At 36.6% G+C, this 27,052-nt stretch overlaps 1 protein-coding gene across 4 annotated transcripts in view; it reads left to right on the plus strand.

Annotated features, from left to right (window-relative positions):
- The first annotated feature begins 6,335 nt into the window (after positions 1–6,335).
- LOC122696516 (UDP-glucuronosyltransferase 2B18-like) overlaps positions 6,336–27,052 on the plus strand; it is a 33,867-nt gene continuing 13,150 nt past the window's right edge. The window contains exons 1-5 of one of the 4 annotated variants that reach the window (XM_043906589.1): positions 6,336–6,772; positions 13,319–13,364; positions 14,175–14,323; positions 20,924–21,055; positions 26,211–26,298. In XM_043906589.1, coding sequence (XP_043762524.1) covers positions 6,740–6,772; positions 13,319–13,364; positions 14,175–14,323; positions 20,924–21,055; positions 26,211–26,298 — 448 coding nt within the window. In that variant the 5' untranslated portion in view covers positions 6,336–6,739. Of the gene's footprint in view, positions 6,778–10,863; positions 10,891–12,624; positions 13,365–14,174; positions 14,324–20,923; positions 21,056–26,210; positions 26,299–27,052 lie in introns of those variants that run through there. The other 3 variants (XM_043906591.1, XM_043906590.1, XM_043906588.1) reach the window with 3 other exon arrangements.

A 27,052-nucleotide genomic window follows, 5' to 3' on the forward strand; every position in this document is an offset into this window, starting at 1 on the left:
TACTTGAAGAAAAGTAGAACTAACAGAAAAGTAAGAAGGTAGAACCATATGTTTCCATAGTAGAAAATGTTTTTAAATCAAACGTATAGGATTACGCAGTTTTCCTCAAATCTACGTGGTGGCACTTTTAATAGACAAAGGGTTGGTAGTCACTGTGCAATAAGAAAGACTACAAATCTCCAATGAAAAGTCTAGCAGTCCAATATGAAAATAAATGAAAAGTATGAACAGCAAATTCACAGAAGTGAAATGGCCAATGATATATAAAAGGTGACATGGAAACTCTGGGAAATTGAAATTGTCAACAAGTAATACTCCTACAAATAATCTGTCGAAAAAGTAAACTGGTAGGACTAATTTTAAGGGAGTATAATGTGGAAATACCATTTAAATAAAATTTATGCACATTGTTTTATATTATCTGTCATGCAGAAAGACTTGCACATGTTCATAATTACTTGCACATGAATATTCCCACTAGCACTTAAATGGCTATCAATTTGTGAACACATTCATCTACAACATAGGTATGAGTTATACAGCCATGAAAGAAAACAGGTAATTATGGGCAATATTGTTAAATACTCTCCATGTCACATTACCAAACAAATAAAAAGTTTGAGAAATTCTAAAAAAAATAAGCATGAGACTCGTCTTTGGAAATAAAATTAAACATATGTTGTGTAAATAAATGTAAATTTGTACACCACAGAGGAAACGATCTTTAGAATGCATTGAATATCCAATAACTTCCGGATGTTCAAGGTGGTTTTAGAAAAGGCAAAGGGACCAGAGATCAAATTGCCAACACCTGCTGGATCATTAAAAAGCAAGAGAGTTCCAGAAAAACATCTATTTCTGCTTTATTGACTATGCCAAGGCCTTTGACTGTGTGGATCACAATAAACTACGGGAAATTCTTCAACAGATGGGAATACCAGACCACCTGACCTGCCTCTTAAGAAACTTGTATGCAGGTCAAAAAGCAACAGTTAGAACTGGACATGGAACAACAGACTGGTTCCAAATAGGAAAAGGAGTACGTCAAGGCTGTATATTGTCACCCTGCTTATATAACTTATAAGAGGAGTACATCATGAGAAACGCTGGGCTGAATGAAGCACAAACTGGAATCAAGATTGCTGGGAGAAATACCAATAACCTCAGATATGCAGATGACACCACCCTTATAGCAGAAGCTGAAGAAGAACTAAAGATGAAAGTGAAAGAGGAGAGTGAAAAAGTTGGCTTAGAGCTCAACATTCAGAGGACTAAGATCATGGCATCCAGTCCCATCACTTCATGGGAAATAGATGGGGAAACAGTGGAAACAGTGGCTGACTTTATTTTGGGGGGCTCCAAAATCACTGTAGATGGTCATTAAAAGACACCTACTCCTTGGAAGGAAAGTTATGACCAACCTAGATATCATATTAAAAAGCAGAGATGTTACTTTGCCAACAAAGGTCCATCTAATCGAGGCTATGTTTTTTCCAGGGGTCATGTATGGATGTGAGAGTTGGAATGTGAAGAAAGCTGAGCACCGAAGAACTGATCCTTTTGAACTGGGGTGTTGATGAAGACTCTTGAGAGTCCCCTGGAGTGCAAGGAGATCCAATCAATCCATCTTAAAGGAGATCAGTCCTGAGTGTTCATTGGAAGGACTGATGCTGAGGCTGAAACCCCAATACTTTGGCCACCTCATGCGAAGAATAGACTCATCGGAAAAGACCATGATGCTGGGAGGGATTGGGGGCAGGAGGAGAAGGGGATGACAGAGGATGAGATGGCTGGATGGCATCAAAGACTCAATGGACATGACTTTGGGTAAACTCTGGGAGTTGGTGATGGACCAACTGGCGAGCTGCAATTCATGGGGTTCCAATGACTGAGAGACTGAGAGAGACACGACTGAGAGACTGAACCGAACTGAACTGAACTGGACCGCAACACTGACTGACTGACAGTAGTTTAGAGTATCTTTTACTAACAATACTTTGGATTAACATTATCAAAATGGAAAATATTTAAGAGAAACAGTATGAATTTTCATATTATAATGGGATTGTGGGCAGGAAGATAAACCATCAAATTCTGCTTTGTCATTTGTTCCTTCTCATTGAAGGACTCTTGAGGACACAGTAAACATACAAATGTTCTCAAGAGTTAAATTTTAACAGCAAGTGCAGTAGCACAAGGACATTATGCAATAGTGATAAAAGTCTGGAATGCATCATGCAGATTGTGCTTGCTAGATAATCCTGGCCCCTTTCATTTCCCCTAAATTTTAAAGTAGCCCTATCAGTGTGCTTTGCAGGGTGCTCTTCAGAGAAAGGATGGTCAGGGCTCCCCAGGAGACCTCCAGATCCCATCCAGACACAGTGACTTAGAGAAAGAGAAACATCAGCCTCCCTGGTGACTTGGTCCTGCCAAAGTCTGAATCAGGAAGATCAAAGAGAAGAATGGGTCCTGCCCTTAAGCAAACCCTGTGCATTGTAAGGTCTGGCCTTTAATGGACTCTGCTTTTAACCTGTCACATTGCTCCTCCTGCTTGAGGAGGGAGAGGGACTGTAAGAAGGAATCAAGCATAAGGAAACTGGCATGGAAAAGATTCAGCAGTCTCTTTCTCCACCAAATAGATTGTTACCTTATTTTCTAATACATAAAATTCCCCTGGAGTCTTTGGATATTTTGAAACACTTTTATAATTTGCTATCTGATATTGTAATCTTCTCCTAATAACCTATGTTGTTTCTTTGCTGATAGAATTACCTTACACTCCCAGAGCAAATAGAGGTTAAACACTGTAAATTATAATCCAATGTATGAGAATTGATTGGGAATTCCAAAATCCATACCTTACTTTTGTACTGGGTATAGGAACTACATGATTGCCACTGTCACTCCTCTGTGGTTCATTGTTAATGAGTTCATGGTCAGCTCAATCAATTTTATTATCACAAAGGTGGAGCTTTCTCAACAGCCTTATTGACACTTATAAATTGCAAAAAAAAAAAAAAAAAAAGTCTTCCTTTATAAATGTGAACTATATCCAAACTAGGAAAGTTGAAACACTATTGATTCATATCAAAAATTACTAATTGTTTTTTTCTTGTAGGTAATGCTTTACAATTTGTAATCTAAGAAGCTATACTTTTCAGGTGAAGTGAAGTGAAGTGAAGCCACTCAGTCATGTCTGACTCTTTGCAACACCGTGGACTGTAGCCAACCAGGCTCCTCTGTCCATGGGATTCTCCAGGCAAGAATACTGGAGTGGGTTACCATTTCCTTCTCCAGGGGATTTTCCCAACCCAGGGATCGAGCCCAGGTCTCCCACATTGGAGGCAAACGCTTTAACCTCTGAGCCACCAGGGAAGCTCATACTTTTCAGGTAGCCTTTATTAATTTATTACTAATAAGTTATATATAAAATTTATTTCTCCTAAGTGGCTGATTCAGTTCAGTTCAGTTCAGTTCAGTTGCTCAGTCATGTCTGACTCTTTGTGACCCCATGACTGCAGCATGCCAGGCTCCTTCTCCATCACCAACTCCCAGAGCTGGCTCAAATTCATGTCCATCAAGTCGGTGATGCCATCTAACCATCTCATCCTCTGCCATCCCCTTCTTCTGTCTTCAATCGTTTCTAGCATGAGATTCTTTTCCAATGAATCAGTTCTTCACATCAGGGGGCCAAAGTATTGGAGTTTCGGCTTCAACTTCAGTCCTTCCAATGAACACCCAGGACTGATTTCCTTTAGGATGGACTGGTTGAATCTCCTTGCAGTCCAAGGGACTCTCAAGATTCTTCTCCAACACCACAGTTCAAAAGCATCAATTCTTTGGTGTTCAGCTTTCTTACAGTCCAACTCTCACATCCAATCATGACTACTAAAAGCAATAGCTTTGACTAGATAGACCTTTGTTGGCAGAGTAACATCTCTGCTTTTTAATATGCTGTCTAGGTTGGTCATAGCTTTTCTCCCAAGGAGCAAGTGTCTTTTAATTTCATGGCTTCAGTCACCATCTGCAGTGATTTTGGAGACCAAAGAAGGAAAGTCTCTCCTTGTTTCCGTTGTTTCCCCATCTATTTGCCATGAAGTGATGGAACCGGATGACATGATCTTAGTTTTCTGAGTGTTGATTTTTAAGCCAAATTTTCACTGACCTCTTTCACTCATCAAGAGGCTTTTTGGTTCTTCTTCACTTTCTGTCATAAGGGAGGTGTCATCTGCATATTTGAGGTTGTTGATATTTCTCCTGGCAATCTTGATTCCAGCTTGTGCTTCATTCAGCCTGGCATTTTGCATGATGTACTCTGCATATAAGTTAAATAAGCAGGGTGACAATATACAGCCTTGCCGTACACCTTTCCTGATTTGGAAACAGTGGCTGATTACACATGTATTTTCCTTGTATATCAAAAGATGCATATCAAAATATATATATTAATGAGTGGATATATATAGCTCTCTTCTAAAACATAAGACAGTAAATATCAATTTTGAAAATTAGGACTTGTGTAAAATATATAATAAACTGAAGCTTTGTAAAACTTGTGAATTCTGAATTTTTGTCAGTGATCTCTACAAAACTCTGAGGGCTGAAGGTTTAAGGGATATATAATTAAAGAAAATTAGAAAAAAATAAAGTATGTCAGTTATTAGAAATTTCCCACTGTCTTTTTGCTTTGGAATAATGACCATCTAGAAACTTTTTAAAATATCTGAATTTGGCAATAAACCATCATTTGTCTATGCCATTATGTGTGAATGGTCATGATTATACTCCATAGCTGATTGAATATAGTAATAAGTATGTAAAATGTAGGTATTCCTACTAATGTCAATGCATTAGTAGTTATCATTGCTTAAGATCATTAATCCTTTCTTCCTTACATGCCATATGGAAGACATTTAACTCGTTATTTTTTAATCTCTTTTGAATTCTAATGCTATAACTTTAAACTCATTGCGTAAGGTATTTGTGGTACCCTAACAGGCTCTATGGAGATACGATGGCAAAAAACTGACACCTTAGGAGCCAATACTCATCTGTATCACTGAAACCCCAGAATTACCTTCTTGGCAAATATTGGCAAAACAAATGTTAAAAACATGATTAACAGCTGAGCAGAGTGATAGTACTTCAACAGGAAGCAAACATGCCCAGATTTCACAAAAGGTAAGTAAAGTAATCTAATAGTGAAAAAATATTTAATGAAACGCTTAAATAATATAAAAGGTGTGATTACAATTTCTGCAAGAAAGGTAAACTACTATGATAGCTCCAACTTATCTCAGTTCAGTTCAGTCGCTCAGTCGTGTCCGACTCTTTGCAACCCCATGAATCGCAGCACGCCAGGCCTCCCTATCAATCACCAACTCCCGGACTTCACCCAAGCTCATGTCCATCGAGTAGGTGATGCCACTCAGCCATCTCATCCTCTGTTGTTCCCTTCTCCTCCTGCCCCGAATCCCTCTCAGCATCAGGGTCTTTTCCAATGAGTCAACTCTTCTCATGAGGTGCCCAAAGTACTGGAGTTTCAGCCTCAGCATCTGTCCTATCAATGAATACCCAGGACTGGTCTCCTTTAGGATGGACTGGTTGAATCTCCTTGCAGTCCAAGGAACTCTCAAGAGTCTTCTCCAACACCACACTTCAAAAGCCTCGATTATTCAGCACTCAGCTTTCTTCACATTCCAACTCTCACATACATACACAAGCACTGGAAAAACCATAGCCTTGACTAGATTGACATTTGTTGCCCAAGTAATGTATTTGCTTTTTAATATTCTGTCCAGGCTGGTCATAAATTTCCTTGCAAGGAGAAAGCAGCTTTTAATTTCATGGCTGCAACCACCATCTGCAGTGACTTTGGAACCCCCCAAAATAAAGCCAGCCACTGTTTCCACTGTTTCCCCATCTATCTGCCATGAAGTGATGGGGCCAGATGCCATGATCTTAGTCTTCTGAATGTTGAGCTTAAAGCCAACTTTTTCACTCTCCTCTTTCACTTTCATCAGAGGGCTTTTTAGTTCCTCTTCACTTTCTTCCATAATGGTGGTGTCATCTGCATATCTGAGGTTACTGATATTTCTCCTGGGAATCTTGATTCCAGCTTGTGCTTCTTCCAGCCCAGTGTTTCTCCTGATGTACTCTGCATATAAGCTAAATAAGCTGGTGACAGTATACAGCTTATCTGAAATATTTATAAAAACCAAAATATATATGACAAGTGCTACAGTAGTTTAGAGTATCTTTTATCAACAAAACTTTGGATTAACATTATCAAAATGGAAAATATTTAAGAGAAACAGTATGAATTTTCATATTATAATGGGATTGTGGGCAGGAAGATAAACCATCAAATTCTGCTTTGTCATTTGTTCCTTCTCATTGAAGGACTCTTGAGGACACAGTAAACATACAAATATTCTCAAGAGTTAAATTTTAACAGCAAGTGCAGTAGCACAAGGACATTATGCAATAGTGATAAAAGTCTGGAATGCATCATGCAGATTGTGCTTGCTAGATAATCCTGGCCCCTTTCATTTCCCCTAAATTTTAAAGTAGCCCTATCAGTGTGCTTTGCAGGGTGCTCTTCAGAGAAAGGATGGTCAGGGCTCCCCAGGAGACCTCCAGATCCCATCCAGACACAGTGACTTAGAGAAAGAGAAACATCAGCCTCCCTGGTGACTTGGTCCTGCCAAAGTCTGAATCAGGAAGATCAAAGAGAAGAATGGGTCCTGCCCTTAAGCAAACCCTGTGCATTGTAAGGTCTGGCCTTTAATGGACTCTGCTTTTAACCTGTCACATTGCTCCTCCTGCTTGAGGAGGGAGAGGGACTGTAAGAAGGAATCAAGCATAAGGAAACTGGCATGGAAAAGATTCAGCAGTCTCTTTCTCCACCAAATAGATTGTTACCTTATTTTCTAATACATAAAATTCCCCTGGAGTCTTTGGATATTTTGAAACACTTTTATAATTTGCTATCTGATATTGTAATCTTCTCCTAATAACCTATGTTGTTTCTTTGCTGATAGAATTACCTTACACTCCCAGAGCAAATAGAGGTTAAACACTGTAAATTATAATCCAATGTATGAGAATTGATTGGGAATTCCAAAATCCATACCTTACTTTTGTACTGGGTATAGGAACTACATGATTGCCACTGTCACTCCTCTGTGGTTCATTGTTAATGAGTTCATGGTCAGCTCAATCAATTTTATTATCACAAAGGTGGAACTTTTTCAACAGCGTTATTGATACTTATAAATCACAAAAAAAAAAAGTCTTCCTTTTAAATGTAAACTATTTCCAAACTAGGAAAGTTGAAACACTATTGATTCATATCAAAAATTACTAATCATTTTTTTCTTGTAAGTAATGCTTTGCAATTTTTAATCTAAGAAGCTATACTTTTCAAGTAGCCTTAGTTAACTTATTACTAATAACTTATAAATAAGATTGATTTCTCTTAAGTGGCTGATTCAGCTCAGTTCAGTTCAGTCACTCAGTCATGTCTGACTCTTTGTGACTCCATGGACTGCAGCATGCCAGGCGTCCTTCTCCATCATCAACTCCCAGAGCTTGCTCAAACTCATGTCCATCAAGTCAGTGATGCCATCTAGCCATCTCATCTTCTGCTGTCCCCTTCTCTTCCTGCCTTCAATCATTGCATCAACAGCATAAGGGTCTTTTCCAATGAGCCAGTTCTTCACATCAGGTGGCCAAAGTATTGGAGTTTCAGCTTCAACATCAGTCCTTCCAATGAATATTCAGGACTGGTTTCCTTTAGGATTGACTGGTTTGATCTCCTTGCAATCCAAGGGACTCTCAAGAGTCTTCTCCAACACCACAGTTCAAAAGCATCAGTTCTTTGGTGTTCAGCTTTCTTCATAGTTCAACTCTCACATCTATACATGACTACTGGAAAAACCATAGCTTTGACTAAATGGACTTTTGTCAGCAAAGTAATGTCCCTGCTTTTTATTTTATTTCTTTTTCATTTATTTATATTAGTTGGAAGCTAATTACTTTACAATATTGTAGAGGTTTTTGCCATACATTGATATGAATCAGCCATGGATATACATGTGTTCCCCATCCCGAATCCCCCTCCCACCTCCCTCCCCATCCCATCCCTCTGGGTCATCCTAGTGTACCAGCCCTGAGCACTTGTTCATGCATCAAACCTGGACTGGTGATCTGTTTCACAATTGATAATATACATGTTTCAATGCTATTCTCTCAGATCATCCAACCCTCGCCTTCTCCCACAGAGTCCCAAAAGTCTGTTCTATATATCTGTGTCTCTTTTTCTGTCTTGCATATAGGGTTAACATTACCATCTTTCTAAATTCCATATGTATATGTTAGTATACTGTATTGGTGTTTTCCTTTCTGATTTACTCCACTCTGTAGAATGGGCTCCAGTTTCATCCAGCTCATTAGAACTGATTCAAATGTATCCTTTTTAATGGCTGAGGAATATTCCGTTTTGTATATATACCACAACTTTCTTATCCAGTCATCCATTAATGGGCATCTAGGTTGCTTCCATGTCCTGGCTATTATAAACAGTGCTGTGATGAACATTGGGGGTACACGTGTCTCTTTTGGTTCTGGTTTCCTCGGTGTGTATGCCCAGGGGTGGGATTGCTGGGTCATATGGCAGTCCTATTTCCAGTTTCTTTAAGGAATCTCCACACTGTTCTCCATAGTGGCTGTACTAGTTTACATTCCCACCAACAGTGTAAGAGGCTTCCCTTTTCTCCACACCCTCTCCAGCATTTATTGTTGTAGACTTTTGAATAGCAGCTATTCTGACTAGAGTGAGATGGTACCTCATTGTGGTTTTGATTTGCATTTCTCTAATAATGAGTGATGTTGAGCATCTATTCAAGTGTTTGTTAGCCATATGTATGTCTTCTTTGGAGAAATGTCTGTTTAGTTCTTTGTCCCATTTTTTGATTGGATCGTGTATTTTTCCAGAATTGCGCTGCAGGAGTTGCTTGTATATTTTTGAGATTAATTCTTTGTCTGTTGCTTCATTTGCTATTATTTTTTCCCATTCTGAAGGCTGTCTTTTCACCTTGTTTATAGTTTCCTTTGCTGTGCAAAAGCTTTCAAGTTTAGCTAAGTCCCATTTTTTTATTTTTGCTTTTATTTCCAATATTCTGGGAGGTGGGTCATAGAGAATCTTGCTGTGATTTATGTCTGAGAGTGTTTTGCCTATGTTCTCCTCTAGGAGTTTTATAGTTTCTGGTCTTACATTTAGATCTTTAATCCATTTTGAGTTTATTTTTGTGCATCGTGTTAGAAAGTGTTCTAGTTTCATTCTTTTACAAGTGGTTGACCAGTTTTCCCAGCACCACTTGTTAAAGAGGTTGTCTTTTCTTCTTTGTATATTCTTGCCTCCTTTGTAGAAGATAAGGTGTCCATCGGTATGTGGATTTATCTCTGGGCTTTCTACTCTGTTCCATTGATTTATATTTCTGTCTTTGAGCCAGTACCATACTTTCTTGAATACTGTGGCTTTGTAGTAGAGCCTGAAGTCAGGCAGGTTGATTCCTCCAGTTCCATTCTGCTTTCTCAAGATTGCTTTGGCTATCCGAGGATTTTTGTGTTTCCATACAAATTGTGAAATTATTTATTCTAGTTCTGCGAAGAATAACGTTGGTAGTTTGATAGGGATTGCACTGAATCTATAGATTGCTTTAGGTAATATACTCATTTTCACAATATTGATTCTTCCAATCCATGAACACGGTATATACCATGTCTCTGCTTTTTGATATGCTGTCTAAGTTGGTCATAGTTTTTCTTTCAAGGAGCAAATGTCTTTTAATTTCATGGCTGTTATCACCATCTGCAGTGATTTTGGAGCCCAAAAATGTAACGTCTCTCCCTGTTTCCAAGTGATGGGACTGGATGCCATGATTTTAGTTTTTTGAATGTTGAATTTTAAGCCAAGTTTTTCACTCATCTCTTTCACTTTCATCAAGAAGCTCTTGAGTTCTTCCTCACTTTCTGCCATAAGGGAGGTGTCATCTGCATATCTGAGGTAATTGATATTTATCCTGGCAATAACTCTGCATATATGTTAAATAAGCAGGGTGACAATATACAGCCGTGATGTACTCCTTTCCCAATTTGGAAACAGTGGCTGATTACACATGTATTTATCTTGTATATCAAAAGATGTAAAAGATGTATATCAAAATATATATTAATGAATGGATGTATAACTCTCTTCTATAACAGAAGCCAGTAAATATCAATTTTGAAATTTAGGACTAGTATAAAAAACAAAATTATAAAATAGATAATAAACTTAAATTTTGTAAGACTTGTGAATTCTGAATTTTTGTCAATGACATCTTTAAATGTCTGAGGGTTGAGGATTTAAGGGGTATAAAAGTTAAGAAAATTAGAAAAAAATAAAATAAAGAAAGAAAGTATGTCAGTTATTAGAAATTTCCCAATGTCATTTTGCTTTAGAATAAAGACCATGTAATAACGTTTTAAATATCTGAATTTGACAATGAAAACATCATCTGTCTATGCAATCATGTGTGAATAGTCATGATTATATTCCATAGATGATTGAATATAGTAATAAGTATGTAAAATGTAAGTATTCCTCTTGATGTCAGTGTGTTAGTAGTTATCCTTGCTTAAGATCACGCATCATTTTTTCCTTACAAGCCATACGAAAGACATTTAATTAGTTATCTTTCAACCTCTTGAGTTCTAATGCTATAACTTTAAACTCAAGTATAAGGTATTTTTCTTACCCTAACAGGTTCTATGGAGATATGATGGCAAAAAACCAGACACTTTAGGACCCAACACTCGTCTGTATAACCCAGAATGAACTTCTTGGTAAATATTGGCAGAATAAATCCTAAAACATGATTAACAGCTGAGCAGAATGATAGTACTTCAATAAGAAACAAACTTATCAACTGTTTATTATTAAAACATTCAGAAAGAAAACTTTACCTCTGTGTTTTTACTCCCAACAATAGAGGGGAGAAGGAAAATATATCATAGTTGGCACTGTATTCTACCTGGTCATGTCCCTTATGCCCAGAATTAAATATCTTTATTTTGCCTGTAATTGCTTCTAACAGTGAATAGCTTAATGAGTTATTATTCTACCTCTGAATTCTTTCCTTACACCTATTGGTTCTCCTGTGTAGGAGTATTTTAAATGCTATTGATAAATAACAGCTTCTTATTTATTACCAGTGACTCTCCATTTTCTACAAAAAAAAAAAAAAAAATCCACAATCATTTTCATGAACTGGTAGCATATTTCTTAATAAAATGAAGATTCTCCTTTCTTTGGTTCTACTGCCACTACAATTACCCTTTCTGTGACCTTGACACCGTTCTCATCAGATTAAATGACTTCCTTAATCTTTATAGAGTATATTTCTGAATGCCCCCTTTTTTATGCATATGTGGTTTCTTTTACCCAGAGTGTTCTTTAAGTTGTTCATCTGCCAATCTTGAATTCACTTGTGAAGTTCAAGTGACAAAGCACTTCTTTCATGAAGTCTTCACTTATCTCTCCTCAGACAGAACTTTCTGGCTGTGAGTCTGAAAGCAATTTAAATGCAGTTTCCTATATGTAACCATCTGTTATCTTTAAAATACACTGCTTTTTACAGTGCTTTATAATGGCCATTTCACATTTTATTCTGAATTATAATTAACAATTTTACTGAAAGTCACTCAATGCTAGGTCATCCAAAAACCAACGGCTTTATAACTCACGGTGGAACCAACGGCACTTATGAGGCCATCTACCATGAGGTTCCTATGGTGGGCTTTCCGGTATTTGCTGATCAACCTGATAACATCGCCTGATGGACCACAGCACACCAGGCTTCCCTGTCCTTCACCATCTCCCAGAGTTTGCTTAAGCTCATCTCCATTGAGTCAGTGATGCTACCCAACCATCTCATCCTCTGTTATCTCCATTTGCTTTAACTCCTCACTGTCATCAGTAGGCAGATCGTTCAGACAAAAAAATCTATATGGCAATAGTGATCATAAATTATACAATTGACCAGTCAAATTTCATTGATATCTTTAGTATTGATGCATTACACTCAAAAAATCAGAACACACATCCTCAGTCTTTGCAGACTGCAGGATTTCTGCTGCTTTTTCATTTTAGTCCAGAACTTTCCCAAAATAATTTACATTGGTTTGCAGTTGGTCATTTACTGTTTTTGCTGTTTCTCTGAGGGACACAATTGTTGTGACCTCATAACCCTCCATCTTGTTGATGTCACTTTATCTCTCTGTGTCACAGCGACTGCAGACACAAGAGTCTCACACTTGCTATTTTACACTAGTAGTCTTTCTCACAAAATATAATTGATGTGTGTGTACAAGATGGGTGACAGCACTGACAAATCAATACTAAACACACTGTATCATCTCGAAGTGCTCTGCACTTTGTCTTTTCATTGGATTTCCACATCTGCTGACTATTCATGTAATCTATTTTTTTAAGGAATAGGAGTTATAATTTAACTTCTGGTTGATTTCTTCTGGATATAAGCCTGAGCAATAGCAAAAGTTTACAGTAATTATTTAAAAAGTACTACATATGAACAAGATGTCTATGAAAAGGCTCTCACTTCTGCTGCTGCTACAGCTGACTTCCTATTTTAGCACTGGGAATTGTGGAAAGGTGCTGGTGTGGCCAGTGGAATTTAGTCACTGGCTGAATATAAAGACAATTCTGGATGAACTTGTCACAAGGGGTCATGAAGTGACTGTTCTGATATCTTCAGCTTCCACTATTACTAATTCCAGCAAACCATCGACTATGAACTTTGAGACTTTCCCTGTATCTTTAACAAAAAGTGATTATGAGAATTTTATAGAACGTTTTCTTGAGAAATGGATGTATGCGGAAAAAGATTACTTTTGGTCCTATTTTTCAACAGTGAAAAGTTTATTTGGGGAATTTTTTGATATTGCTATAACTATGTGTAAATACGCTGTTTCCAACAAGAAATTAATGACAAAACTAGAGGAATCAAGGTTTGATATCCTTATTGCAGATGCCGTTGGACCCTGTGGTGAACTGCTGGCTGAATTACTTAAAATACCATTCGTGTACAGTCATCACACCTCACCTGGCCATATAATTGAGAAGAATAGTGGAAGACTTCCATTCCCACCATCTTATGTACCTGTTATGTTTTCAGAATTAAGCGATCACATGACATTCATGGAGAGGATCAAAAATATGTTATATACACTTTATTTTGACTTTTTCTTCCAGACACACAATGAGAAGAAGTGGAATCAGTTTTACAGTGAAGCACTAGGTAAGTTGGGCTTCCTGATAGCTCAGTGGTAAAGAATCTACCTGCCAATGCAGGAGACACAGGTTCAATCCTTTGGTCAGGAAGATCCCTTGGAAAAGGAAATGGCATTCCATTCCAGTGTTTTTGCCTGGGAAATCCCATGGACAGAGAAGCCTTTTGGGCTATCGTCCATGGAGTTGGAGAGAATCAGTTACCACTTAGCAACAAACAACGAGGTAAGTCATGTTTTTAGTTGGTTTCATTAAGTCCTATTTTTCCTAGTGCCTTGGAAGTTGAGTATGTATAAACATAAATTCACAAAAATTTACCTCAAATAAGTGAAACAGTGAAATAAAAATATAAAATGACCCTCAATCTAACCAATATTATGCAAACACTTCAATTATAGGGTAGGGTAAAGCGCATTACTAGTATCGGATACCAGGAAGTCACTTACCACAAATTGAAGTACCTAGGACTTCTACAAGTGACTATCCAAATTACAAAATTCTTCTTTTAATTTAAAGTCTTTAGGAATCTCATAAACTGTCTTGATAAATGAAGACATGTACATTGAGAGTTATACACATATTTGTAGTACAAATATCCAGTTAGCTTTTAGAAATTCTTTCTTCTTGTGTAAAAACAGATGTATTCCAGATCTACTTTATTATCCTATACTATGCTATGTTATATATTTATCAAACAACAGACACATTAAAACAACTTTGGCCACAACATCCAAAGTTGTTTTACAAAAATTATCTAATGTACACACATGACAATAGTCTCATTTCATCAAACATTTGTTGGTTTTCTTTCTATTTTCAGGAAGACCTACTACCTTATCAGAAACAATGGGGAAAGCTGAAATGTGGCTCATTCGAACCTACTGGGACTTTTCATTTCCTCGTCCACTACTCCCAAATGTTGAATTTGTTGGAGGCCTCCACTGCAAGCCTGCCAAGCCCCTGCCCAAGGTCACCTACTCCTCCTTGTTGCTCTTTGTGAATGTTGTGTTTTCAATAGGAATCATTCTGTATTCTTTCTTTGGAATGTTTGATTACAGGTAGTCAGATGTGGGAACCTGGATAAAGTGACCTTCCACCTAGAAAGTGATGTATTTCTATATCAACACAGCTATCTGAATTTCATTATCATTACAGAATAAACTCCCTAGAGTACATTGGACACTTTAATAATACATCAATTAAATACAACTTCATTATTCAACACATAGAGAAGCATCATTCATTAAAGAACAGTTATATTATACTTTTACATAAAAATATATATTTTATATAAATAAAATAATAGTTTTATTATCATCTGGTGATGCCATCCAACCATCTCATCTCACTATAATATGTTACATTACTATTGTATTATAATTATTATAGGATAATTTTGTATATAGCATATTCCAGAAGTGAGTATGAACATAGACAAATGGTGTAGGCACAGTTTCTACCACCTGACAGTCCACCTGGAATGACAGAACACAATCAAATTGTAAAAAATGTTATAATATGCAAAGACCAGAGTGTTAAAGAAATATTCAGCATGAATCATAGAAATTATCTCTGATTCATAGAAAATTATGAGATCTGAAGGATGCTCAGGGATAAACAGAAGGATTAGGGCAGGGTTGAAAGAAGATACAGGCTTCCCTCATAGCTCAGTTGGAAAGAAAGGTAGGTGGAGTAGTTATGACAGTTGCCAAAAAGTCCAAGTTTAGTCTAGATAGGAAAAGGCTGAATAAAAAGAAGATGATGCTGATGAGGTAAGTTGCAAACAGATAATTATAAAGATTTGAAACATCTAGTAGGGGCATTGGGAAGAATATTGAAAGGATTAAGAAAGAAAGAGATGGTGGTGGTGGTTTAGTCTTTAAGTCGTGTCTGACTCTTTCAATTCCATGGACTGTAGACTGCCAGGCTCCTCTCTCCATGGGATTCTCCAAGTGTGAATACTGGAGCAGGTTGCCATTTCCTTCTCCAGAGGATCTTCCCAACCCAAGAATCGAGCCCGGGTCTCCTGCATTGCAGGCAGATTCTTTACTGACTGAGCTATGACAAGAGCCCTGAGAAAGAGATAGTCATATATAACGTAAAAATAAAAAGCAAGACGTAGTCACTGGGTTGGATTGTAAATGGTTAACAGTAGGAAGAGACCATTTAACAGATTGTTGCTAGATACAAACAATAATGAGTGAAAACTAGAGTACAGTGTTCACAGAGATATTAAATTAACTCATTTTTTCTTTATTTTAAATTAATTAATTTATATTAATTGGAGGATAATTACTTTACATTACTGTAGTGGGTTTTGCCATATATTGACATGAATCAGGATGGTTTACTTTAAACAAATTTAAATAAATCTCTGGGTTGGGAACAAAAACGTATATTTATATATACATTCATATACATTTATATTGCTGGGAAAAGGCATTTATTTTAGCTAGTGCACTGGTGAAAAGCCTTAAAACTTTCAAAAATACTTTAGTATTTCATCTTCTTCATCTGATCTCCAAAACCTTAAAAGTTCCTAACATTAAAAAAGTTGATATTAAATGCTGCTGCTGCTAACTCACTTCAGTCATGTCTGACTTTTTGTGACACTATAGACTGTAGTCCTCCAGGCTCCTCTGTCCACAGGATTCTCCAGGCAAGAATACTGGAGTGGGTAGCCATTCCCTTTTCCAAGAGATCTTCCCGACCCAGGGATCAAATCCTGCTTTCCTGCACTCCAGGCAGATTCTTTACCATCTGAGCCACTAGGAAAGCCCAAACAATGCTAAATTATACCAAATCAGATGTAATAAAATATTTACTTGGAAAATACCAAATATAATATTATTACAGTTTTCTTGAAGGTTAAAAAAGCATAAACTAGATTTACAATGTTCAGGATGTATATCATAGTGTATGTTTGATTATAGGAATAGAGTAAAGATTAAAATGAAAACACAAATTTTAGCATAATGTCTTCAAGGTCCACCCATGTTGTCAAAAACGGAAGGATTTCCTTCTTTCTCGTGGGTGAATAACATTCCATTCTGAGCATGTCTGTCTGTCTGTGTGTGTGTATGTCTGTGTGTATCTATGAAACATCTTTAAATAATTCATCCATTGGTGGGCACTTAAGTTTTTTCCCTAGCTAATTGTGAATAATGTTGCAGTCAACATGGGAGCACATATACCTCTCACTGTCCTGTTTTTCTTTCCTTTGACCATATACCTGGAAGTAGAATTGCCATATCATACAATAGATGTATCTTTAATTGTTTTAAGATCCTTCAATTTATGTTCAATAAGGGCTAAACCAATTTACATTCCCACTGAGAGTGTACAAGCTTTCACTTTTCTCCACATTCTCACAACACTTTTTTCTTCTTGGTTATAGACTTTCTAACAGGGGTGAGATAATATCTGATAATATCTGATTGTGATTTTGAAATACTTTCCCTGATGATTACTGATGTTGAGTATCTTCTCCTATACCTGGTGATCATTTGGAAATCTTCTTTTTAAAGTGTCTATTTGTTCATCTGCCCATTCTTTCATTGAATTTTGCTGTATGAGTTGTGTATATATTCTGGATCTTAACCCCTCATTCAATATGTGGTTACAAAACTTTTCTTCCATTCTGTAGATCACATTTTCATCTTGTAGATTATTTCTTTGGCTGTGCAGAAGCTTTTAAGCTTGATGTAGTCCCACTTGTGATTTTTTGTTGTTGTTGTTGTTGTCTTGATGTCATATAGAAAACATCATTTTCAAGATCAGTGCCAAGGAGTTTCATCCTTATATTGTCTTTTAGGGATGTTATGGTATCTGGTCTTATGTTTAATTCATTGATTCATTTTGAGTTGTTTTTGTGATGGTATAAGATAGAGGTCTCTTTATATATATATATATATATATATATACACACACACACACATATATATGTTTATCCAGTTTTCTCAGAAAAGAAAGAAGTGACCTATATTTCCACAATGGATATTGTTGTATCCCTTGCTCCCATGTTGAATCGTGGTTGAACGCTGTATGCTGTTCCATGGTCTATGTATCTATTTTGGGGCAAGTACACTATTATTTGAAATATTGAAACTTTATATTAAATATGAAATTTCAAGGTGTAATTCTTTTGGCTTTTGCTAATGTCAACATTTTAACAGTATTAGTCTTCTGGTCCACATCACAAGATGACTTTCCATTTATTTGTGTTTTCCTCAATTTCTTAAAACTTCTTATAGTTATCACTGTACAGATCTTTCACTTCACTGATTAAATTCATTTTTAGTCATTTTCTTGCTTTTGATGCTATTGGAAATGGGACAGTTTTTTTTCAGGTGTTTCATTATTAGTACACAGTAATGAAGTTGAATTCTATGTAGTGATTTTATATCTTGCAACTTTACTGAATTTGTTGATTAGTTCAGGGTTTTTTTTGTTGTTGTTGTTGAATCTGTGAGATTCTGTGTACAAAAAAAATCATGTCTTCTGCGAAAAATAAAAATCTTAATTCTTCCTTTCTATTTAGGATGTCTTTTATTTCTTTGTCTCACCTAGTTGTTCTAGCTAAAGCTTCTACTAATATATTGAATCAGTGTGGGAGTAGGCATCCTTATTTTGTTTCTGATTAGAGCAAAAGCTTTCAAGTGTTCACTGTTGAGTATAACGTTAGCGTTGGGTTTGTCATATATGTTCTTTATTACACTGAGGTATTTTCCTTCTATACCCTATATGTTGAGGGTTTCATCATGAAAGAATGTCATACCCTGTCAAATGTTTTATGAACATCTATTGAGATAATCATGTTATTTCATACTTCATTCTATTTATCCTTGCATCACAGAAATAAATCTCACTTGATATTAGTATATAATTCGTTTAATGTGTTCTTGAATTGGCTTGTTGATATTTGTTAAGAATTTTTGCATCAATACTCAGTCTGGATATTGACCTTGGTTTTATCTTCTTGTAATTTCCTTATCTATCTGGTATCATGATCATGATGATGACCTTGTAGGATGGGCTTGGAAATGTTCCTACATTCCTCTTTAATTTTTAAAGATTTTTTTTTTAAGAACTGGCATGAATTTTTCTATAATATTTCATAGAATATGTCAGTGAAGCCATCAGGTCCTGGGCTTTTGTGTGTTGATAGGTTATTGATTACCAATTCAATTTCTTTACTTATTAGGAGTGTTCAGATTTTCTACTTCTTCCTGATTCAGTCTTGGTAGGTTTTGTTTCTAAGAAGTTCTCCACTCTTCTCATATATGTATTAATAATTTCTTAGCTTATAATTATTCATGGTAGTCTCAGAATCCTATGTATTTTTTCAGTATCAGTTGTGATGTCCCCATTTCATTTCTAATCTTATTTATTTGAGTCACTTTTTTTCTTGATTAGTCCAACTAAAGGTTTTCAATTTTGTTTATCTTTTTGACAAGACACAGAAGGACAAATACTGTAAGATATCACTTGTATATGAAATCTAAAAATGCTGAACTTGTAATAACAGAGAGTAATATGGTGGTTGCCAGGACTGAGAGGGGGGAGAACAGGAGAAATGTTGTTTAAGGATACAAATTTGCATTTCTTAGTAAATAAGTACTAGAGATCTAAGGTACAGAGTAGTGAATATGCATACATGCCCAGTCATGTCTGACACTTTGCGACCCTGTGAACTATAGCCAGCCAGTCTCGTCTGTTGATGGGATTTCCCAGGCAGGAATATTGGGGTGGGATGCCATTTGAAATGTGGAATTATTCTAGTATAGAAAGTAACTTCTTTTTAATCAGATAGGATCAAGAACAACAAAGCAAAATAATTCAGACACAATTCCAGGAAAATACGGGTTCACCAGGAGCTTTATTTAGGTAGAAGTGAATTACTCAAAAGCTGACCAGACCTGTGCTGCAGAAAGCCCTGGACACCTCTTCCTCTGTGGAGCAGGTGCCTCCAGCGGGACTCATTGAAGTCATGCTGAAGGTCCTTCACTGCAGTTAGACATAGCACATGCATCTGTGACATTCATTATATAAGTTCAGGACAAAGGTATGATATGTAAAGAGACACAGCAGTATGGTAGCTCAAATAAGTAACTATACAAGAGTAACTTCGGATTATAAACAGAACTCACAGAACTATTTCATAGAACATCCAAGCTATAATAATTGACTCCTCAAGTCAGTAGTTAGTAATTTAGACGGAGAGTTTGGAAATCATGACAAAGTTTAAGGTGAAGGATAGCATTACAGAGCTGAATGAATGACATAAAGTGATTAGGATCATATTTTTTTTTTCATAGTGCTCATAGTCAGGAAATGAAATATTAATGAATAACCTAAAATAATTCTCAAAAAGCCTGTCTGGAATAAATAAATGATTTAGTAGAATTATAACAACAAAGAACCAAAGGGAGTTGAATCCTGCAAGTAACTTCCTTCCAAGAATCTATGTTAGTAATTAACATCATGATTAATGAAGAGCCTGAGGATAATATAGCTTAATAGTATCTTCTTGTCACTACTGAGTACTGGCTCTATCTTATTTCCTGCTTATACAGAAACACATTTGCACAAATACATATAATGGAAGAATTTGACCTCATATCACCCATTCCTTTCCCAGGATCTCAAGGATGAAAAATACTTTTTTTTTTAAAAAAAAAAAAGGGAACATTTTAAAAAATAATATGAAGTTCCCCCAAAAAAAAATTTTAATGATTTTTTATTGCTGAATATTTATTAACACAACTGACCAAAGTCCAAGAGGTGAAGTTAACATGTTCAAGAGAATTGGGGGAATGGGGTGGGTGAGGGAGGGAAATCACTCTATTAGCTAACTGTATAGTATGTCATAAGAATAATGTGCACATTCTAACATAAAACCTGTCTATGCATAGAGCTCAGCAGTTCCTTTCCTGGGTTTATATCCAAAATAATTGAAATTGGGATCTCAATGAGATATCTGTACAACATATGCATAAAAGCTGTATTCAAAGGAGCCAAGAGGTTGAAGCAACCCAAATGTCCATCAACAGAGGAAGCAATAAACAAAATGTCATATATACAAACAATGGAATATTACTCACCTTTAAAAGGAAATTCTGACACATGTCACAACATCAATGAACCTTACATTAAGGGGAAATAACTAGTCAGAAAAAGACAAATACTGTACAATTCAACTTATAAGAAGTATCCAGACTAATCTCACTTACATAAACAGAGGAGAATGAAATTTGCCAAAGGCTGGAGAAAGAGGAAAGTAGAGTTTCTTAATCATCATAGACTTCCAGTCTTGTCCGATGAAACAGTTCTGGAGATTGGTTGCACAATGTGAATATACTTAACACTAATATACTATACACTTAGGAACAATTAAGAAAGCAAATTTTATGCCATGTGTATCTTACCACAATATATTTGTAAGAAATGACTACTCTAGTATCTTGAGACAATTTCTGATTTTCTCTCTTTAGTTGCTTATAGAAATTCCTTCAATAATGTATGCTATGCTGCTGCTCTTTTGTGATGGAGCAAATTCTTTTTTCACAGGAAATGGAAGACTTTGTGCAGAGCTCTGGAGAAAATGGTATTGTGGTGTTTTCTTTGGGGTCAATGGTCAGTAACATGTCAGAAGACAGAGCCAAGGTGATTGCATCAGCCCTCGCTCAAATTCCACAAAAGGTAGATACAATAACTTAATCACGGACAACTATTTAATGAGTCTGTTAAACTCTGTAAAGATCTGATTTTAGACATTTACTATCAGAAAGGTAAATAATATGATAGCAGCAATTTATCTTATATCTGTATGTATATGTATATAAACCAAAATATACACGGCAGGTGCTACTGCAGTACAGGGAGTGCCTTTGATCCATGATAATTTTAATTATTCAACATAGTAATCAAAAAGAATGATATTTAAGAGACACAGTGTGAATTTTGGTGTTATTAATACAATGGTAGCATGGGCAGGAAGATTAACCAGTAAATTCTGCTTTGTCACTTGTCCCTTTTCCTTGAAGGACTCCTGAGGACAAAACACACATACAGATGCTCTCAGGAGTTAAATTTTAACAATAAATGTAGCTAAGCAATATTGATTCAAGTCAAACAATTACACTGTTCATTGTTTTTGAAAGTAGTGCTTAATAATTTGTAATTTAAAAGAACAAACTTCTTTGACAGCACTAATTAACTTATTATTAAAAAATTATGCTATTGTTGTTCGGTCATTAGGTTATCTGAATCATTGCAATCCCATGGACCTCAGCATGCTAGGCTCCCCTGTCCTTCACTATTACCCAGGGTTTGCTCAGATTCATGTCCATTGATTTAGTGATGCTATCTAACCATGTCATCCTCTGCCAGCCCTTCTCCTTTTGCCTTCAACCTTCCCCAGATCAGGGTCTCTTCCAATGAGTTATCAGGTGGCCAGAGTATTGGAGCTTCAGCATCAGTACTTCCAATGAATATTCAAGGTTGGGTTCATTAAAGACTGACTGGTTTGATGTCCTTGCAGTCCAAGGGATTCTCAAGAATCTTCTCCAGCACCACAATTCAAAGGCATCAAATCTTCAGCTTTTAACCTTCTTTAAGGACTTCCCTGGTGGCTCAGATGGTAAAGCATATGCCTACAATGTGGGAGACCTGGGTTCTATCCCTGGGTCAGCAAGATCTTCTGGAGAAGGAAATGGGAACCCACTCCAGTACTCTTGCCTGGAAAATCCCGTGGATACAGGAGGCTGGAAGCTACAGTCCGTGGAGTCGCAAAGAGTTGGACACGACTGAGTGACTTCAACTTATCTTACTTTACCTACCCTTCTTTACTGTCCAACTCTGATATCCTAACATGCTTATTGGGAAAAAATATAGCTTTGATTACATGGACTTTTTTTTGGCAGAGTGATGTCTCTGCTTTTAATACTCTGTCTAGATTTGTCTTAGCTTTTCTTCCAAGAAGCAAGTGTCTTTTCATTTCATGGCTGCAGTCACAATCCACAATGATTTTGGAGAGCAAGAAGATAAAATATGTCACAGCTTCCACATTTTCCCCACATATTTGCCATGAAGTGATGGGTCCAGATGCCATGGAGTTATTGTTTTGAATGTTGGGTTTTAAGACAGCTTTTTCACTCTCCTCTTTCACCCACATCAAAGTCTCTTAGTTCCTCTTCACTTTCTCCTATTGGCGTGGTATCATCTGCATATCTGAGGTAGTTAATATTTCTTCCAGCAATCCTGATTCCAGATGTGAGTCACCCAGCCCAGTAGTTTACATGATGAACTGTGCATATGTAGGTTAAATAACCAGAGTGACAATATACAGCTTTTCTGTACTTCTTTCCCTATTTTGAACCAGTCTGTTGTTTCACGTCTGATTCTAACTGTTGCTTCTTGACCTGCATACAGGTTTCTCTGGAGGCAGTTAAGCTGGTCTGGTATTCCCAACTCTTTAAGAATTTTCCACACTTTATTGTGATCCACACAGTCAAAGCTTTAGCGTATTCAATGAAGCAAAAATAGATGTTTTTCTGGAATTCTCTTGCTTTATCTATGACCTAATGAATGATGGCAATTTGATCTCTGGTTCCTCTGCCTCTTCTAAACCTAGATTGTACATCTGGAAGTTCTTGGTTCGTGTACTGCTCAGGCCGAGTTAAATAATTTTTGAATATAACCTTGCTAGCATGTGAAAAGAACATAGTTTTCCAGTACTTTGAACATTTTTTGGCATTATCTTTCTCTGGTTTTGGAATGAATACTTGCCTTTTCCAGTCCTGTGGCCACTGCTGTGTTTTCCAAATTTGCTGGCATATTGAGTGCAGCACATTCACAGCAACATCTTTTTTTTTTTTTTCCATTTGTTTTTATTAGTTGGAGGCTAATTACTTTACAATATTGTAGTGGTTTTTGCCATACATTGACATGAATCAGCCATAGATTTGAAATACCTCAGCTGAAATTCCACTAGCTTTCTTCATAGTAATACTTCCTAAGGCCCCATTTTCTTCACACTCCAAGATGTTTGGCTCTAGGTGAGTGACGGCACCATCATGGTTATCCACATTATTAAGACCTCTTTTGAATAGTTCTTCTGTGTATTCTTGCCACCTCTTCTTAATACCTTCTGCTTCTGTTAGGTCCATACAATGTAAGTCCTTTATTGTGCCCATCTTTGCATGAAATGATCCCTTGGTACCTCTAACTTACTTGAAGAGATCTCTAGTCTTTCATATCCCATTGATTTCTCTTTCTTTGCATTGCTCATTTAAGAAGTCCTTCTTATCTCCCCTATCTAATGCCTGGAATTCTGCATTCAGTTGAGTATATCTTTCTTTCCCTTTATCCCTTGGCCTTCACTTCCCTTCTTTTCTCAACTATTTATAAAGCCTCCTCAGATAACCACTTTGCCATCTGGCATGTCCTTTTCTTTGGGATTGTTTTGATCGCTGCCTTCTGTACAATGTCACACACCTCTATCCACAGTTCTGTATATTCCACAGGCACTCTGTATATCAGATATAATCCCTTGAATCTATTCATCACCTCCACTGTGTAATTTTATGGGATTTGATTTCAGTCATAACTCAATGGCCTAGCGGTTTTCCCCACTTTCAATTTAAGTCTTTCTTCAATTCAAATCTGAATTATGCACTAAGGTGCTCATGATCTAAACCAGAGTCAACTACAGGTCTTCTTTTGCTGACTGCATAGAGCATCTCCATTTTCATCTGTAAAGAATATAATCAATCTGGTTTCGATATTGAGCATCTGGCGATGTCCATGTATAGAGTCATCAGTTGTTGGAAAACGATGTTTACTATGACCAGTGTGTTCTCTTGACTAAAGTCTGTTAGCCTTTGCCTGCTCCTTTTAGGACTACAAGGCCAAACTTGCCTGTTATCCTTGATATCTCTTGACTTCTTTACATTCCAATCCCTATGATGAAAAGACTTTTTCTTCTTCTTCTTCTTCTTCTTCTTCTTCTTCTTCTTCTTCTTCTTCTTCTTCTTCTTCTTCTTCTTCTTTTTAGGGTTAATTCTAGAAGGTCTTGTAGGTCCTGCTGAATCAATCAACTTCAGCTTCTTCAGCCTTAGTGGCTGTGGCACAGACCTGGATTGCTGTGATGTTCAATGCTTTGCCTTGGAAATGAAACAAGATCATTCTGTTGTGTTTGAGACTGCACCCAAGCACTGCATTTCTGATCTTTTTGTTGACTGTGAGGGATACTCCATTTCTTCTAAGGGATTCTTAAACACAGTAGTAGATATAATTGTCATCTGAATTAAATTCACTGAACTTGTCCATTTTAGTTCATGGATTCCTGAGATATTGATGTTCACTCTTGCCATCTCCTGCTTGAGCTTGTCCAATTACCTTGATTTCATTGGTCTAACATTCCAGGATCCTATGTTCTTTACAGCATCAGACTTTCACCACCAGACACATCTACAACTGAGCATCATTTCTTCATTGGCCCAGTCACTTCATTCTTTCTAGAACTCTCAGTAATTGCCCTCCACTCTTTCTCAGCAGCATATTGGACACCTTCTGACCTGGAAAACTCATCTTCCAGTGTCATATATTTTTGCCTTTTCATATTGTTCATGTGGTTCTCATGGCAAAAATACTGGAGTGGTTGGCCATTCTCTCCTCCAGTGGACCACACTTGTCAGCACACTCCACTATGACCCATCTGCCCTTGGGGTGCATAGCTTATAGCTTTATTGAGTTACACAAACCCCTTTACCATGACAAGGATGTGATCTATGAAGGGGCTAATAAATTATAAATAAGCCAAAATATTAATCTTAAGAGATTGATTATATACATTTTCCTCTTTTAATCAAAACATGTAAAATTCTAATAAAATAACTTCCCATTTTATCTACTTGATATAATTAAACCCTTTTATAACAGTCAAAAATAAATAAATCAGTGACCATTGAATCTGAAAATGAGCACTCCATATAAAAAGAAAGCAAATAAATGTATAGGTTATGTGTAATCTACCACTGACTTATTGTGATAGAAACAAAACCAGCTATCCATGGAAGAAAAGTTATGACAAACTTAGACAGTGTATTAAAAAGCAAAGACATCACTTTGCCCAGAAAAGTCCATATAGTCAAAGCTATGGTTTTTCAGTAGTCATGTATGGATGTGAGGGTCGGACCATAAGGAAGGCTGAGTGCCAAAGAATTGATGCTTTTGAATTGTGGTGCTAGAGAAGACTCTTGAGAGTCCCATGGAGTGCAGGATCAAACCAGTCAAACCAATGGAAATTAACCTTGAATATTCATTGGAAGGACTAATGCTGATGCTGAAGCTCCAATACCTTGGCCACCTGATGCAAAGAGATGACTCATTGAAAAAAATCCTGATGCTGAGAAAGATTAAGGGCAGGAGGAGAAGGGAGTGACAGAGGATGAGTTGGGTAGATAGCAACACCGAATCAATGGATCTGAATATGAGAAAATTCTGGGAGATAGGGATGGACAGGGAAGCCTAGCATGCTGCAGTCCATTCAGTGCAAGGTGTTGGATACAACTTAGTGACTGAAAAGCAACAACAAAACAGTTTTTTAAATATTTGAGTTGTTCATTGAAAATCTCACTTGTCTGTGCCATCATGTGCACATAATTAACACATCAAACATAGGTATTCCTATTTATGTCTTGGTATTAATAGTTACCATTTCTTAATATGTCTTCATATCCTTACATGTCATGTGGAGGACATGTAATTCTATGTATTTGAGTCAATTTAGAAATTATTAGTACAACTTTGAAGTTCAACTCATAGAATAAGTTATTTCCTTTACTTTTAACAGGTTCTGTGGAGACATGATGGCAAAAAACCAGATACCTTAGGACCCAACACCCGGTTGTATAAATGGCTTCCCCAGAATGACCTTCTTGGTGAGACTTGTTAGAACAAATAATGAAAACATGAGTAACAGCTGAGCAGAGTGACAATGCTTCAACAGGAAACACACTTACAAAGCTATTATTGAAACGCTGAAAAAGAAAACTTTACTAATTTTTATAATTTTCTTTGCTATGGTAAAAAAGGAGAATATATAAAAGTTGTCATTTTCTTCTACGTAGTCACATCCCTTACAGCCAGAATCTTTACTTTAGCTGTAATTGCTTCTCACAGTGAACTTTTCAGTAACTTCCTGGATTGTTGTTCTGTCTCTGAATTCTTTCCTTATACTTATCTTTTCCATCTGTGGAAGTATGTTAAAAGCTACTAAAAATAAGAACTCTCCTGCCATTACCAGTGACTCTCAATTTTCTGTAAGAAATAATTCACAATCATTTCTGTGAGTCAATAACACACTTCAAGATAAAATTTAGCTTTTCCTTCCTCTGGTTCCAGTGCCACTAACATTATCATTCTTTTCCCCTGACACCATTCCTATCAAACTAAATGACTTCACTATATCTTTAGGAGAATAAATTCCTGCATGCCTTCCTCCTTGTTTGAACATGTGGTTTCTTTTACCCAGAATGTTCTTTCAAGTTGTTCACCTGCCAATCCTGGATTCATTTGTAATGTTCAAGTGACTAAGTGCTTCTTTCACAAAGTCTTCATTTACCCCTTCAGCAGACATAGCCATTTCTTCTCTGAGTTCTGAAAGCAAATAAAAAGCACTTTCATATGTGTAAT

Source organism: Cervus elaphus, chromosome 6, assembly GCF_910594005.1.
Source record: "Cervus elaphus chromosome 6, mCerEla1.1, whole genome shotgun sequence".
Taxonomy (NCBI): Eukaryota; Metazoa; Chordata; class Mammalia; order Artiodactyla; family Cervidae; genus Cervus; species Cervus elaphus.